The following is a 16,031-nucleotide window of genomic DNA, read 5'->3' on the forward strand; positions in this document are numbered from 1 at the left end:
GTGAGGTGCTATAAACCTCCACAAAGCAATACTAGAGCTTCAGTGCAGATTACTACACTAATCAATGCGGGCAGAGAAGCACAAGGCACACAAACACGCGTGCTCAGATGGATCTCTTAACATTAGCCTTTACATCCTAATTACAAAATGTCATTTATTCAGCTGAACTACCAATTAGATCCATTTAACAAAGACATTTAGCTAATGAGAAAAATGTGAGTGCATGTATAGGTGAATGAAAGTAAAGAGAGAGTGTGTGTGTGTGTGTGTGTGTGTGTGTGTGTGTGTGTGTGTGTGTGTGTGTGTGTGTGTATATAAATTGATGAGTGGCCAAAATGCTCTCAAACCTTGAAAGAACTGTTTGAGGGTTAAGATTTGGTTTTAGGGTCTGTGTAGGAATTGGGATATGGGGTCCTTGCAGAGGCATAAGTAGAGTATGTGTGTGTGCGTGTATGCGTGTGCGAGGTCAAGTAACACCAGGTGCAGCAGACTCTGATCTCAGGATGTGAAGCTTCTTATCAGCAAGCCAGTGCTGGAGAGTTTATCTCCATCCCTCATATCTGTCTCTTAAACAGATAGCATCTGTCTAAAACACTTCAACTAAAGAGAGGTGAGGAAGTTCTTGTCGCTCACACACCCCTCCCTTCAGCTCCCCTCCTAGTTTGATGAAAATTATCTTTTCCCTCTTTCTTCATTTCATCCCCCTATCTCATAGAGATGCAGTCCTACGCGCAGCAATACTAGATAAGAAAAGTCACAGGCCAAGCTGTCTTTTAGTATGCAGGCACGTCTCCCTCCGCTGTTGTACTTCAATGCAAATGTTGCCCTATATTTCCCCTTCTGCGCAGTTCTTCACACTCTTTCCTTTCCCTGATTCGGTTTTTGCTCCGTCTCTCCCCATAAGCTTGTTTATCGTTTGTCCTCTGTCTTTCATTTTGTCCTCTACTCAAATTTATCTAGAAGTTCTTCCACGTGCATAGAAAACCCTCATAAATGACAAGTGTTATGCACAGTTTTAGAGTAAACAGAGTGAGTCTTGTACTGCAGTGACACAGACTGTTGCAGAAGAAGAACAAGGAAAAACAAATAAAAGACACACGAAGTGCATGCCAACCATCTGAAATTCGTACTGGGACATCGTGTTAGTATTCCACAACTGCACTGTCAACTAGTGTGTACTAAGAAGAAAGTATAAACTGTTGGAGTCACCTTATCAGTTTGGGGTTGACTTCAGTAGGCTTTCATCACAGCTGCTTGCTAGTCATCACTCATAATGCTTTTGGGTGTGCAAATGCTCTTTCAGCATCTGCATAATCGTCTGAGTCTGCCTGAAGAAAAACTTTGTCACATGACCATGTCCCACTGGTTTCTACATAAATGGTGAGGCAGACCAGAAAAACCATCTAGTGCAAGAAATTGAATGCCTGGCAAATAAAAATATTTTATAATACAGTACTTTCTAAAAGGAACAACACAAAACATAAACACAGACAAAATTATAGAAAAATTACTATAATGTTAAATTAAAATTAATTAAATTATACATTGTAATTATGTCCACTTTCATTGGATTATTACTTATTTTCTGTTTTGTTTTTTTCCCCAGTGTATCAGCCCTCACTTTTCAGCTGCTGAGGGCTGCACTTTTGCTTCCCTGTAAGCCTTTACCAGGGCTTTTATTCAAATCATCCATCCCTTCACAGAACCATCCATCAATCCGCTTATCCAATTCAGGGTCACAATGAGACCATCTTAACTGTCGTGGCTGAGAGGCGGGATACACCCTGTCGCGGGGTTAACACAGAGAGACAAACAACAGCACGTTCACATTTAGGTTCACCAATTCACCTAGCAAGCACATCTTTCAACTGTGGGAGGAACCTAGAGTAGACAGAGAGCACCACATAAGCACCAAGACAACATGCAAACTCCACACCGAAAGGTCCCAGCCAGGGTGGATTAGACCCCAGGACCTTCTTGTTGTGAGCCAAGAAGTGCCACCATGGGGGATACATAAATATATGTATACATAACAAAAGAAGAGGACATAAATTAAAAAATAAAAAATTCAATCTGAACATTATTTCCCCTGCGATTCTCAGGTACTCTCATACTCTCAGGTACTCGGATACTATAGATCTGACCATTTGATACACTAAACAAATTTAAACAGATGCTTCCTCTTACTATGTCGGTCTTTCTAGTCACAATGGGAAATGGAGACGAAAAAAACAAAAAAACAAAAAAAACAACAGCAAATGGGAGCTTCGGAGAAAACAATTTAGTCTTTTTAAAAAAAAAATCCTTTTTGTAACGTTATGCTCTACCTTTATATACTCTGTACACATGTAGTGCTTTGTAAAAGATAAGACGATAAAAATATGAGTAAAGATCAAAGGCGAGAACAAAAAAAGTGATGTAACAGAGAGAGAGGAGTCAGGGAAGGTTAACAAGCAACTGGAAAAAAAAAAAACTGAAGTAAAAGAGAGAAAAGCAAATACAAAACGATCAAAAAAATCATGTTAGAAAAGAAAACTGGTGATAGAGGAAATATAAACCATGTATAAAATAGGTACACAAGTAAACAGATGAGAAGTACTAATAGGGGAAGCGAGAAATGGAATAAGACGGCACATAAAGAAAAGTGCACAGGGACTTGGGGTGGCTTTGTGGCCTTCCATAATGGCCCGCAGCCAGTGCAATGATATAACGGGGCCATTAAATAGGGGATACAGGCCATTAGTTTGGCTGGCTACAGTGATAGGGGGAAGAGAGCCTGACAGCACACAAATAGCATCCATGCAAGATGGAGGAAGAGCAGAGATCAATCAGAGACATGAGAGTGAGGAGGACAACAAAGACAGAGGGGTGCAGGGGGCAATGCAGACAGAGACGAAAAGGGGAGTGGCAACTGAGGTCTAAAGGGCAGAGTACCCTTTGAAAAGCCTGCAGGATGTGGGCAAGCTATGGGTGTGTGTGTGTGTGTGTATGAGACTTAATATAGTGTATATAAATTCATGTGATATAAAACTCTTTTGACCTTAACCACTGCACCAGCATTGGCACTGCATACATCACTATGGCCATTCCTTCATCCCACATTTCTCTGCGACCTTCAGCTGAACTTCTTTCAAGTCACCTACTTTCCTTCACCCCTTTCCTTACGATTTATACTGCATGTCTTTAAGCGGCAAAGCTCATTTAGACCCCTACAAGCTCCTTATGTACATATACACAGAAACACTGGGATGTGTCTGCTCTTCACAAGTATTAATAAACTAACACTTGCCATCCTCTGTGCGCAAAAGGTTTAAATTTAGCCCTTGGGTGTAAAAATACCAATTATGTTCAGTGAAAGGTGCTAATCTAACAATACTCAAATATCTCATCTTATTTTAAGTACAGCTATAACACCATTAAGGTAACAGAAATGGAACCAAACCTTTAATTATAGAATAAATGGCCTGCATACAGGCACTTTTTTATTAAAGCGGCCATTCTCTTTCTATCAGGTGCAAATTATGTATATTGGCAGAAGTGGCAGAGGTGCTTATTATGATGTTATGCCTACCATAGTACACATTCATGGAGTGTTTCCCTGCATTATCACCAACCCTGACACCCTCTGGTAAAGCTAATGGGAGATTTACACTTTTTAAACATACACTTTTTTTATTGTTTAAAACTCAAATCAAGAGTCTAAGAACTTGAACTTTTCAATGGTTCATTATTTAGACTATCCTGACCCGGGTGCCTGAGAATCCTCACAAACAATTCAAGATCTGAAAACTTTAATATGAACAACTCAATATTTTACATTTATATAAAAACAAATCCTGTAATAATTACTGCAACATTGATTAAAAGTATCAGCACTGAACATGACCATAACTTAATCACAAACTACAGTATGCGTGCACTAAGTTCAGTAGCACCAATTGCTAACAGCTCATCACAGGTTTTAAATTGTCTCACAGAAACTTGTTGTGGTTTTGTGGACAGCATCTGTAAAATATAAGTGCACTCCTCGCTCCTCTGCCTTGCTTGTGCCCCATCCTCCACCCTATCTTTATACCTTCACTGTCCTGATTTATGGTCCCATCCCTTTGTGCACTCATTCTCCTCTCCTTCACACCTCCTCCTCATGGCAACCACAAGGCGGACACACACACACTCACCATATTACAAAGCAAGCTATATGCTTACTCTAAAAGCATACACTTGAACTGCGGTGTGTGTTTGACCATGAATGGGTAAAGAAAGAGGAAAGGGAGGTGGTAAATGCAGGGTTGTGTTTACAAAAAACCTAAAACCTTCGCACAACTGACCATCTTTCTGTTCGTCTCCTGTGCAGTCATAGCATACTAGCTTAGCTTGCCGTTTTATGACTTGATTTCACTAATCAGTTATTAACATATTAGGTGAAAACAGTAAGTGTGGGCTTTTTCATTCAAATACAACTTTCTTTTGGTAAAAAATGAATACTGAGGAGCTGAACTGAGTGGGAAATCTCTGTAATCTGCAGAGGAGGCCATTTCAACCTGGCCCAGAAAATTCTGCGGTACAGTCCTTTTACACACCACTGGTTTTTGCTGCAGTGTCCTGTATTATGCACCCATCCCTCTATCCTTCCATCTTTCTTACTCTCCACCCCTCCAGCTCTCTCCCACCACCACACACTTAAACTGCAACTGAGCTGATTCTTATCCATCGTCTCTCAAGCCAATACTTTGAGCTAAAAGGGGATAAGTCAGGCTTGTATATGAGGGGAGATAACACCATGGACCACATGCACACATGCAGACAGTGAATAAAGACAAAATCATAATCACATATTCATCTATTCAATCACAGTAACATCACATGAATAGGAGCTAGTAATCTTTTACTTAAATGATACAAAGATTGACTTTGGGAAATACCCAAGAAAAAACAAAGTAAATCCATAGATGTGTATCTAAAATAATAAATATCTATAGTTCATTCTCTGCAGGCTAAGCCAGTGAACCTTCTGAGGAGTGCGTGTTAACACACACGTGTTTGCCCTCCAACCGCTGCACACAAACATGGTCTCACTTCCCAGCAAAGACCTGCACAACAGGCTTCTACAATTAGATCACTTGCAATTATCCAATCAGAACAGATACTATATGCGGACATGCTGAGGATAAAGGGTGCAGACAGGATGGGGAACTGGCTGTGAGGAGATGATGAAGGTAAAAGGTGGAAATGCTGTGGATATAAAGTGATTCGGTTAATGTCAAGGCATCATTGCACGAGTGGGAAAAGAAAGAGACCAAAGGGAAGATTGGAATGTGCAGTCTACCGTCTATCTGTGTTTAAAATAAAAAACCTATAATTCTGCACAAAAAAACGAAACAATTCATTGCCTTGTTTAACAAAAAAAAAAAAAAAAGTCTCTGCTTGCATTTACAGAAAAGTTATAAGGAGAGAGTACAACTGAGTGAGCATTTTACCGTCTCTGTCAGTGACAAGGAAGCAGTTAGAGTAGCATTGTGCAAAGCCGTAAACACACCGCTGGCCCACGGGAAATCGATATGGCGCCTTGGAGCGTGGTATTATACTGCTATGATTCTCTCCCCTTTTACTTTGCAATGCATTCCCCAATAGATACTCTATTGTGTCATCCTGCCTACCCTTTCTCAGGATAACCTAGATTACCTGACAGTCCCACAGATGATCACATTCCATTTCTGTTACTGCTAACAGAAGCTACAGTCTAACCACTGAATTTCTCCTCACATAAAAACTTTATTGGGTAAAGAAACATGCAGCCAATGTGAACCCCTGGTGCACTGTTTTTATTACAGGCCTGGGTTTTCACCACGGGGGGTTGGAAAATTTGCGTTTAATATTAGTGGAGGAGATTCAGTTTCATCATCCAACAGGCACATTTACACATACACAGAGCTGTCTTACAGACACACGAATCAAAGTAAGAGAGACAAAATTAGAAATTCCAAAACAATGGGACGTGGTGTGTGAAACAGCTTGTGTGGGTACAACACTCACGTTCCTCCTCTTTGGGGTCCAGCTGTGTGACACTGATGGAGAGGCGGTCCACGCGCTCCTGCAGGGAGTTGACCCGGAAAGAAAAGGAGTGTGCTTCATTGAAGAGCTCTCCAAACAGGTCCTCTGCATATTTACCTAGGCACACAAAGAATTGAAAAACACTTCAATAAGTATTGAAATGGACTGAGTAGCTTGATTAAATATATTTATTTTAAAGATATTAAGAGCTGCAGCAATAATTAGAAACATTTCTAACTGTAATAAATATATAATGTCTGCTAAATTCTTGAAAGCAGCCTCTCCATCTTGTCAGCATCATATAGTTGCAGCCAATTTGTCAGCTATACATCCATGATGCAAACCTCCCATTCCATCACATCCCAAAAGGTATTCAACTGGTGGCTGTGGAGGTAATTTTTATGTAAAGCGAACTTCCTGTTACACTTAAGAAACCAGATGAGATGATTTAAACTTTGTGACATGGCTGCTGAAAACAACCATTAGAAGATCAGCAACAATACTCAGGTAGGCTGTGGTGTTTAAATGTCAGTTTCCTGGAGTGTGTCTTCTGCATACCATGGTTATAATGAGTGTGTATTTGAGGTACTGTTGCTTTCCCTTTGGCTTAAAACAGTCACTGTCCTCTGACAGCCAGATAACTGCCGCTCACTGGCTAATTTCTCTTTTTTGGACCATTCTCCGTAAACCCTAGAGATGGCTGTGTGGGAAAATTGCAGTAGATCAGCAGTTTCTGAAATGCTCACACCAGCCCATCTGGCACCAAAAACACCACCACCTTTCGCTTAAATCATCTTTCTTACCCATTCTCTATTTTCCACTGAAGGCAATGGCTTGTTTTGGAATTTTAAAGAAAGATATGCAAATCTCCTGCAAAATTCAGTGGATTCCCTCTTTGTCTTTGTTCAACTGCTTTACCAGTTTTCATGGAATTTGGCACCATAGTTTTTGCATAGTTTTTGCGACAGACAGACAGACGTCTTTCCCTTGCCTGAGCTGTGCAGTTAATGATAGTAGGGGAAACACTGGCTCACTGGTGAGGTGGAAAGCCATTGAGGACATAAAGGTGCTGCCTGACTGCTTTGAAAGAGACGTAAGCACTGATGTGTGATACCAAAATTTAATTTAAAAAAAAAAAGAAAAAGAAAAAATGGTGTAGATTAAGCCTGAATGATAAAACTATTACTTTCTGCCAACATTTTCTTTATGATAATACATTTCAGCCAGGTTCACTCATACATCAGTGTACATCCCAGTTTCTGCCCTGCTAAATGTAGGCAGTGATTTTACATTATCACCCACCATTTATTTCATGCACTGAATTAATTTTTTAGCTTCTATAAAATGAAGTGGATTCATGCCATGGCCTATGAGTCATAAACATATGCTGCAATATGCCAAATGTTTTCTCAAACTTCCCAGCACGAATGAATTCATTACAAACTACGGCGACCAAAATATACTGCGAATGAGATGATTTACACTCAGGCATGTTCGTAGATTTTTAGAGCTTTCTAAAGAGTCAAGAATCAAAAACTGCACATAGTATTTAAACTAGAATTGTGTATAGTCTTAAAGTATAAAACAACCTCACTGCCAATATAAACAAATTTCATCAAAGTTATTATACTTAAAGGAAGCAAGTCTGTGTATGTATAGTGTGCCGTGTCTGTTTAAATTATGAAAGAACACGTGTGTGTCTGTACACGAGTGTCCTCAGGTTACTGACTGAGGCTGCTGAGCTGGCGGATGACGTTGGCCAAGGAGATGTTAGTCACACACTCCAGCTCGTTCTTGATGTTTCTTGGCAGCACCGTGTGGCACAGGTGCCTGGGCTCGATGGTGCGCTTCACCAGCGGCATCCTTCTGCTGAGAAACCGCTACCTGATAGAGGAAGAGGGGGCAGAAAAAAAAAAGAAGACAAAACTTCAGTGAATCAATTCTTGTCATAAATCTACTTTTGCTATTTATTACACCTTCAAATAAAAGAGGTACAGAAAACACACGCTTCGCTCACACCCCGACTGAGAGAACGAGAGAGATGGGCTGTAGGGTGAATATGAAAAAGGACACGTATAGAAATGGAAATAAATGTGGAAAAGGGTCTCAAGTAATAGAAAATGCAGAAAAATAGGACACAAGTAATGTTTTGACATTCCCAATAGCCATGTTGCCTCATCTGTTTCACTGACGTCCCGCTGTCTTGTTCTTTTCATCATGCATAGCCTGCATAACACACCTCAGCACTTTGTCTGCCCACTCAGCCATGCTAATGGCATTAAGGCTGCACTGAGAGCTGCTAAGGCTCACATCTCCTCCTGTCAAACTAACACAAAAAAGAGGGACAGCTGGGTAAAACCACAGAAGACAGCGATGATACACACCCACGACTACTCACTGTTGTGTCACCTAAAACACCCTTTCACCCCCAAAACTACACGAGAGGTGTTAAGCAGTACAAAGGTCTAAAGTGTAACACGTGGAGTATGCTTAAAGTTCACTCCATTTATCTTGGTTTGTCTTTGACTCATAACCTGCCGGTGAACAGGTTTTCTTCCACAAACGACCCCTCCCCTCCTGCTGCACCCAAACAACTCATTTCATTTCCCTATTAATACATTCACTATTAAAGTGCATGAGTGCATTCATTCACAGAAGTTTATATCTTTACAAACACAGACACTTCAATTAGGTGTTTGATTTTGTTTGTTATTCTTTATATTTAATATAAACACTGCTGTGTAAAAGTCTTGATACACCCTACGTTTCTTTATATTTTGCTAGGAAAATTAGAAAAATTTGGTGCAACGATTTTCTCAAAAACACTGGGAAATACACTACATGAGGCAAAAAACAGACTTTGAAGAATTCTAAAAAGAATGAAAGCAAATATTTTTTTATGACCGCCTTTAGTCATCAGCACAGCCTGAACTCTCTTAGGCAAGCTTTGTTGTCATTTCTTTAAGTCATTTTCAGGAATAGCTCTCCAGGTTTCTTGAAGGACATTCAAAGCCCTTCTTTGGATTTTTGGCTGCTCTTTGTTTTGTTCTCTTTCAAGATGATCCCACACTGGTTAAGTAATGCTAAGGTTCAGGTTTTGGAGAAGCCAATCAATGACTGATCGTGTTCCATGTAATAAATGCAAGACCAGTAGCTAAACATAGCCATTGACTAGCATGACACAAATTGTCATATATAGGAGTTATGAAAATAAGGAGGAAATAAGAACCAGCAACAGCAAGTGAAGAGGGCTAGACGCATGTCTCGCTTAGTGACCAATATGTGCAATTTCTTAAAGATCAAGTACTCAGATGAACCAGCGGACCAACTGACAGGTATGGAGAGTAATTGACATGTGATGTTTCCAGTGCCCCAATATATTATTAGAAATGCTTCCATCACTGAGGAATAATCACAACTCTTGACCGTAACCATAGAAATGTAAGACCAGAATGTATCCTGGCTAAGGATGGTAAGAAGAGAGCAAGAAGGTCCACAAAAGACTGTGCTGAGGTGAGTCATCTAGGAAGCATCTTAAATGGGAGCATCAGTGTCCATAAAAGGAAAAAATGACAACATGTGCCTCTTTTATCTGTTGCTGAAATGGTTTGAAAGAAGAGTGGAAGTGATGTTAAAATGACACAAACCCAAACATGGTGCCAATCTCTGCCCAGCACTAAAATAACAAGAGGTCCTCTCCACTTCAGAGATCCTTTGAGTGTACACACACTCACCATCCTCTCCTCACTGGGAACAACTCTTGACACAATGGACACTTTTCAGAATCCAGATGTCTTCAGAATATCAAAACTACCTGCCAGCTGTTACCATGTTGACCTGGCCCAGCACTACTACATAAAGTAGCATGTAGGAAGATCATCTTGAAAGACGCATTTCGAAGGGAAACACATGCCATAAACTATATTCTCATATGAAAAATATTTGGCACTTGAACATTTTGAATGTACATTCAACTCTGTTTAGTTTCTACTGGTTGTCAGACAACTGGCTCAAACCTAACCCAAGTAATTCAGCACCTAGTCTCAGGCAAAATAGCTCTGAGGCTTTTTACTATGTAAAAATTAAACAAATGAGCCATAAAATATTAATGAATTAATTAATTGCTAAGAGGCTCAGAAGTGTTGATAGGGCTAGGAAGATCATGCCTTTCTCCCGGCTTCTGGTCTCTGTGTTATGTAAAGCTGACCAGCTGCTGCTGGCAGCTTTGTAAAGACTATGAGTCAAATTTTCAAAATGTGAAACCCTTCATTTAATGTCCAAAACAGTAATATTTATCATTTTAATTTAGTCTTGAGTGTTGTGCTCCTTAAAAAAAAAAAACTATATCTCTTATGTTGTTTTCATATAAGAAATCAATAAGACATTTATCCATCTATCTTTAATTAGTTTATGTGCAAAGTAAGTCACTTTAGATTTTGTATACTTAGCATATCAGAGAGGTTCAGTGAGAAAACGGGCAGACACACACGCACACACTTTGTAACATGTGGGTTTATTTGAAAAAGTTTTAGAAAGATAATGGTTTACAATGACCTGTGAATTCATAAAATTCACTGAGTTAAGTTAAATGAATCTGGGGAAAAAAAACAAAAAAAACAAAACAAATTCAATGAATTTAAGATACATACATACCTGGATAAAAAAAACAAAAAAACAAAAAAGCAACAGGACACCAACAGTCTTTGACTGACATTCCCAGAGCCCAAAACTCAACATTACTAATGTGTCGGATCTTCTTAAACAGCCAACATTTAAAGACGAGATTTGAATGTCTTTCAAGAAGCCTGGAGAACTATTCCTGAAGACGTCTTGAAAGAAATGACAAGAAAACTTGCCTAAGAGAGTTCAGGCTGAAGAAGCTGAAGAACAGAGGTGGTCATATCAAATATTGACTTTCAAGCTTGCTAGAATAGTACAAATTCTGTTTTTCTCTTATATATTTTATTCCCTTGTAGTAATTTTCCTGGCACTAAAAAAAATAAAGAACAAATGAGGGTCTGCTCAAAACTACAACAACTGTTAATTTACATTAAATAAATCAGAAAGGGCCAAGTGCCTATATGATTTTTTTTTTTTAAACAGTGAATGTGTTGTCCTTTTAACAACCTTCCTTCTAGCCAATCATAAGAGTTGTTTTTTAAGCTGACAGAGAATGGGTTTGTTTAAAGGGGCAATTAAAAGCAAACAGTGACAGAATATTAAGTTTCCAGACAGCAGCGAAATAAAGATGAGAAACAGAAGAAACAAACCATTTTAGGCAGAGGTGAGAGGTGTGCACAATCTCAATATTAGTACTTTTATTTTCATCTGCCTTTTTAAACACGTACGGCAAGGATGACAGATTTGATTTTGATTGTATCCAAAACAAAGCAGCATTAGATAAAACCACACAAGAAAAGCACAAAAAATAGATTGTAAGTGATAATACTGATCCTTCTTGGTGTGGGCATTTCAAATAGTAGACACTAACAGTTTTCTTTGGTCTCAAAAACAGATTTATGAATGATTGAAAAATACTCTGCTCAAAGATTTGGTCAAACTGAAGCAGTTACGAATTTCAGTGTTTCAAAGTCACAAATAAAAATCAAAGTCAATGAAGAGATTCACATCTCTTATCTAGTGTTAATCTTGTTTTCCAATAAACACAGACAGAAGGAGTGTTGATCTAGTACAGGCAGGCAAGGTTACTGCATTAACTTAATATAAGTTGGCACATCATTAGTAAGTAAACACAGTTAACTTCACATTGCCTTGCTTTTCAGTCAGTGTCTTGCCGCACTGCATGAGCTTGGATTGTGATGAATGACTGCAGCATACAGTACATACTGCCTGCCGACAGGATATGAAATAATTTAGGACTGCCGTCCATGATGGAGGAAGATATTCTCTACCCACACATGATTACTCACAAACTGCAAACACACACTTTCATTCTGCGTTTTTACACTTACGTTTCTGTATCATATGGTGGCATGATGATTTAAGTATATGACAGCATTGCTCCTGTTAGAATTTCTTCAGTCATATGCAATCTTGGTTGTGATCAAGAGATAAATTGGGAAAATATAAGAGAAGAAAAACAAAGAAGGGCTGACGGGACAAACTGCAGGGCACTAAGATCAAACTTATTCACATTTAGAAAACTAACAGAACTATAAATATTGTCCTGAATGAGATAATGTTTTGGTCACGCTAGAGTAAAAATTAGATGGCATCCTCCTTGTAACTAGGAAAAGTTGGTGGTTGCTTTGACATTGCATTGAAATTTCTGGACTGAAAGTAGTTGTGGCGACTAGCTGGTCACCCAGGGACTTTTGGTTGCAAGACAGCTGTACAGCTCGTCTGGGTTGGAGGCAAACTGCGTCCAAGCAATCATTTTCAATCAGATTGGTGAAGATTTGGAAATAAATGCATAATAATTTTTATATGACTGAGTCAGTCTATACTGATGAGCGCCACTCATCTGTTTTCAATAGGAAACTTGACTCAAATGGTTTCCTGTTGGTTCAATTCCTACAGAAAAGCAAAGCGCTGTAGTAACTGCATTACTATTTGCAGGGTAATATCTAAATTTCTGTTTCAGAGCTATGAGGTTGTAGATAGACACTGAATATAAGTAGTTAATGTCCATTTCTGTGAATGTTGATGGACTATTTAATTACACTTAATCGCAAGATTATCACAAACAGGCTGCATGTAATTGCCAACTTGACCTCATTCAATCACAAACTGATAGCAGACTGACTTCGTACTATTGCGGGTTCATTACAGTCTTGATTCACCAAACTCACTTTAAAGTCTTGCAAGTGATCGCAGACCTGGTACCCAGTTTTAAAAGCAATGAGATCACAATTTCATTACAGACTGTCACAGTAATTATGGTCATGCTGTGGCCTCCAAGCAGTTTTTCCAAGTGTGCCACAAAACTAACATTCAGATTAAATCAAGAACTCAAACATCTTTAAAGGCGATTATACTCTGGAGTATGGAGACACCTTGGACAGAAAATCATTCTTGTTATAGTTCTTCAAAGTCGGACTAAAGTTTGCCTGTAGGGTGCATGCATAGTTAGTGTAATGTAATGTAAAATCTCAGCATATGAATCAACCTGGATGTTTGCTCAGAGACTTGCACTGACTGACCAAATTTACGTCACACAGGCCCAAGCAGAACCCATAAAAACTCCTGTGTTAATGACAAACCACCAAACGGGAGATTTATTGAAACAAAAAAAACAAAAAAACAAAACCAAAACAAAGCAAAAAAGTGCTCAACACCCTGTTAAATAAAGAATGCTCATCTTGAATGGTTAATCTTATGAAAATAATTGAAGCATTTTCAAATCCGACAGTCAACTGTGTGCATTTTGTGGGATAAAATATTGCTATAAGCATACGGATATATTTTGCTGTCATTCAAGCCCTGAGGAGATGATTGTCCTAAAACTGAAAGGCAAAATTGTAGGTTCAGCAGAAGAGATCATTTCTAATGAGAAAGTACAGTTCACATGACAGAAACATTATTGTGTATCCATTTTTCTGTCTCAGATTTGGTCTTTGTGGCATAAGCACAATGAGTTGCAAAATCTAAAATATTGTAATTATCTTAGATTTTGATTGATTCCCTTTTACGGCTAAGTATCAAAGTATCGAAATAGTTTTCACACAAGGCAATTAAAGGATCTTGAGTGAGTATTCTTAGATTTTTGACAATGCTGCACAATAGCTGTTCAATGAAAGAAAAGTATGTAGATGACAAAACTGACAGCTAATATTAAGGAAATACTACACTGCTCCATTTTCTCTTTTATCTTGATTCAATCAGGAAAACACTGGATAGGTGTTTGAGAGAGTGCCACGGTCTCTCTATACTTTTTCTCTATTGTCTGCTTATCTTTCAGCTTTACTAACTGTAAAACAGTGGAAGCCCATCCCTGTTGTCTACTCAAGTATGAAATGATCAGGGATGGTTACTACACATATACGCACACAACAAATTAACATTCCTGTGATTTTACTTTTTCCCCCATCCCATCTACGGACTAGTCATTTCCTGTCAGCACACACTTTGCCACTCTGCTACTACTTTTATGGCTCATTCATCTTGATGGGAGGGCGCGGGGGGTGCGTCCCGCTGTCACCTATCACCATAGCAACAGCTGCAGTGGGATGTCATCGGTCACTTTATAATATCTCACGTTAGACGGGGGGCAGGAAAAGGGAAGCGGAAGTGAATGGGTCAAGATCACAGTGACACTTCGCAACAACGATAGCACTTGATGAATAAATGCAATATGAGTGGGAGAACAAGCCGGAGATCAGGGATTGCTCATCCATTGTGTACAGGCACAAAGCGGGGTGAGGGACGGCACATGCCGGAAAGAGCGAGGGGCCTCCTCTGGTTCAGCTCGTTGCACCCGAACAATGCGTCCAACTAAAGGCTCTAATGAATCCTAATGGAGTATTTACTCACTCACACTGCAACACAATATAGCTCCCGACCCCTCAATGTGCAGCTAGTCAAGGACCTTTTATGTGGAGGGTTTTCAGAGCTGCCAGACCACACCATCAGATACACTATGAGATAAGAGTGGATAAAAATGTAACAGAAAACAAGATGATTTTTGTGTGTTTGTAAATTATACAAGGAATTTTAAATGAATACAAAGAAACCTCAGATAAGACAGAATTTGCATTTGTTTACAAAAAAACAATAAAAATTCAGCGTTGATCCAATTTGCTGAGCCCTAGTTTGCCATTAGTAGCTGCATCAGAGTAGTTTGGGGAAAAAATAAATATATATTAAAAAATAAATAAATATTTAAAAAAAAAAAAAAAAAAAAAAATCACAAGATGACTAAAGGAAGCCGCGATAAGGAAGCCAGCCAGTGGTAAGGAAAGCAAATTGCCTGGGTCTCAAGAGAGATCTCATCATTAAGTGATGTAAAATTCATGGTCTGAACTCAGATTTTTCTGCTGGATCACCATGAAACAGAATCCAACACAAGGCACACACAGAGAGTCTGCATGCGCTCACGCACTGATTCTAAATGTAACTTTTTTGAAATTTCCACACAAAATGCAATTTCCTATTTCATCCACAATCGTACTGACCTAAGTATGAAGAAAAGAGAAATATATGCATCCTTTTTGTTAAAAAGATTTTTTAACAGTTGATTTCTAGGATTAACAGTTTAACTGAACTAGTATGAACTTTGCTTGATGTTTTCTTGGGGGAAGGAGAGGGTCATTCTACTTTCGTTCAACTTAACACTTCCCTGTGACGTGATCAGCATCCTTGGAACTGTAGCTTGCAGTAACAGCATGGTATTGAGTAATATCCAAGATATAATTAAAATCTGCGCACCGGATGAAATCTCTGCATTCCCAGTATGCTAATAAAAAACATCTTTCATCTGTACATTACACATAACACTTTTCCATTTCTGAAGCAACATAATTCAGTACTTCTTCAGACCATCCTATTTGTGTGCCATCACACTGAACGCACAGAAAAGAAATTGCACTTGAGTTTGAGTTTTTCTACATGCTGACATCCTGTCACCTGTGGAGGTCAACAATTTAGCTAATGCATCTGGCGTTCTAAATCCAGCATAATAGTTATACCACTGGTACCATCTATAGGTGCACGACTATACATGGTGCCATCTAGTAGAAAGCATAGGTATTTTAAAAACAAAACAAAACTCTCATACTGTCAAACTGAACCAATCTGTTGGACTAAAGCAGATGAATCCTTTTCAAAAAAACATTAGCAATTTCCTGTGTACTGATGTTTCCGGGGAGGATCTTTGCCAGTTACTTTGCACTGGAAGTTGTTTCACTTTTTCTTACTCTATTTTTTGTCGTTTGTTGTCATGTAGGACTATTTTATCAGGGATTTCTCATGCTCACTGCACAGATCTACTATTTCTGTGTCAGTGACATCTTACTTTTTGC

General features: G+C 38.9%; 1 protein-coding gene across 3 annotated transcripts in view; it reads right to left on the reverse strand.

Annotated features, from left to right (window-relative positions):
- The window catches only part of wasf1 (WASP family member 1), a 61,815-nt gene that overhangs the window by 24,757 nt on the left and 21,027 nt on the right, over positions 1-16,031 (reverse strand). For 2 of the 3 annotated variants that reach the window (XM_031727521.2, XM_031727519.2), the window contains exons 2-3: positions 7,781-7,935; positions 6,034-6,168 (exon numbers count right to left, since the gene is read on the reverse strand). In XM_031727521.2, the coding sequence (XP_031583381.1) occupies positions 6,034-6,168; positions 7,781-7,913 (268 nt within the window). In that variant the 5' untranslated portion in view covers positions 7,914-7,935. Of the gene's footprint in view, positions 1-6,033; positions 6,169-7,780; positions 7,936-16,031 lie in introns of those variants that run through there. The other variant, XM_039598748.1, reaches the window with a different exon arrangement.

Source organism: Oreochromis aureus, linkage group 15, assembly GCF_013358895.1.
Source record: "Oreochromis aureus strain Israel breed Guangdong linkage group 15, ZZ_aureus, whole genome shotgun sequence".
Classification (NCBI taxonomy): Eukaryota; Metazoa; Chordata; class Actinopteri; order Cichliformes; family Cichlidae; genus Oreochromis; species Oreochromis aureus.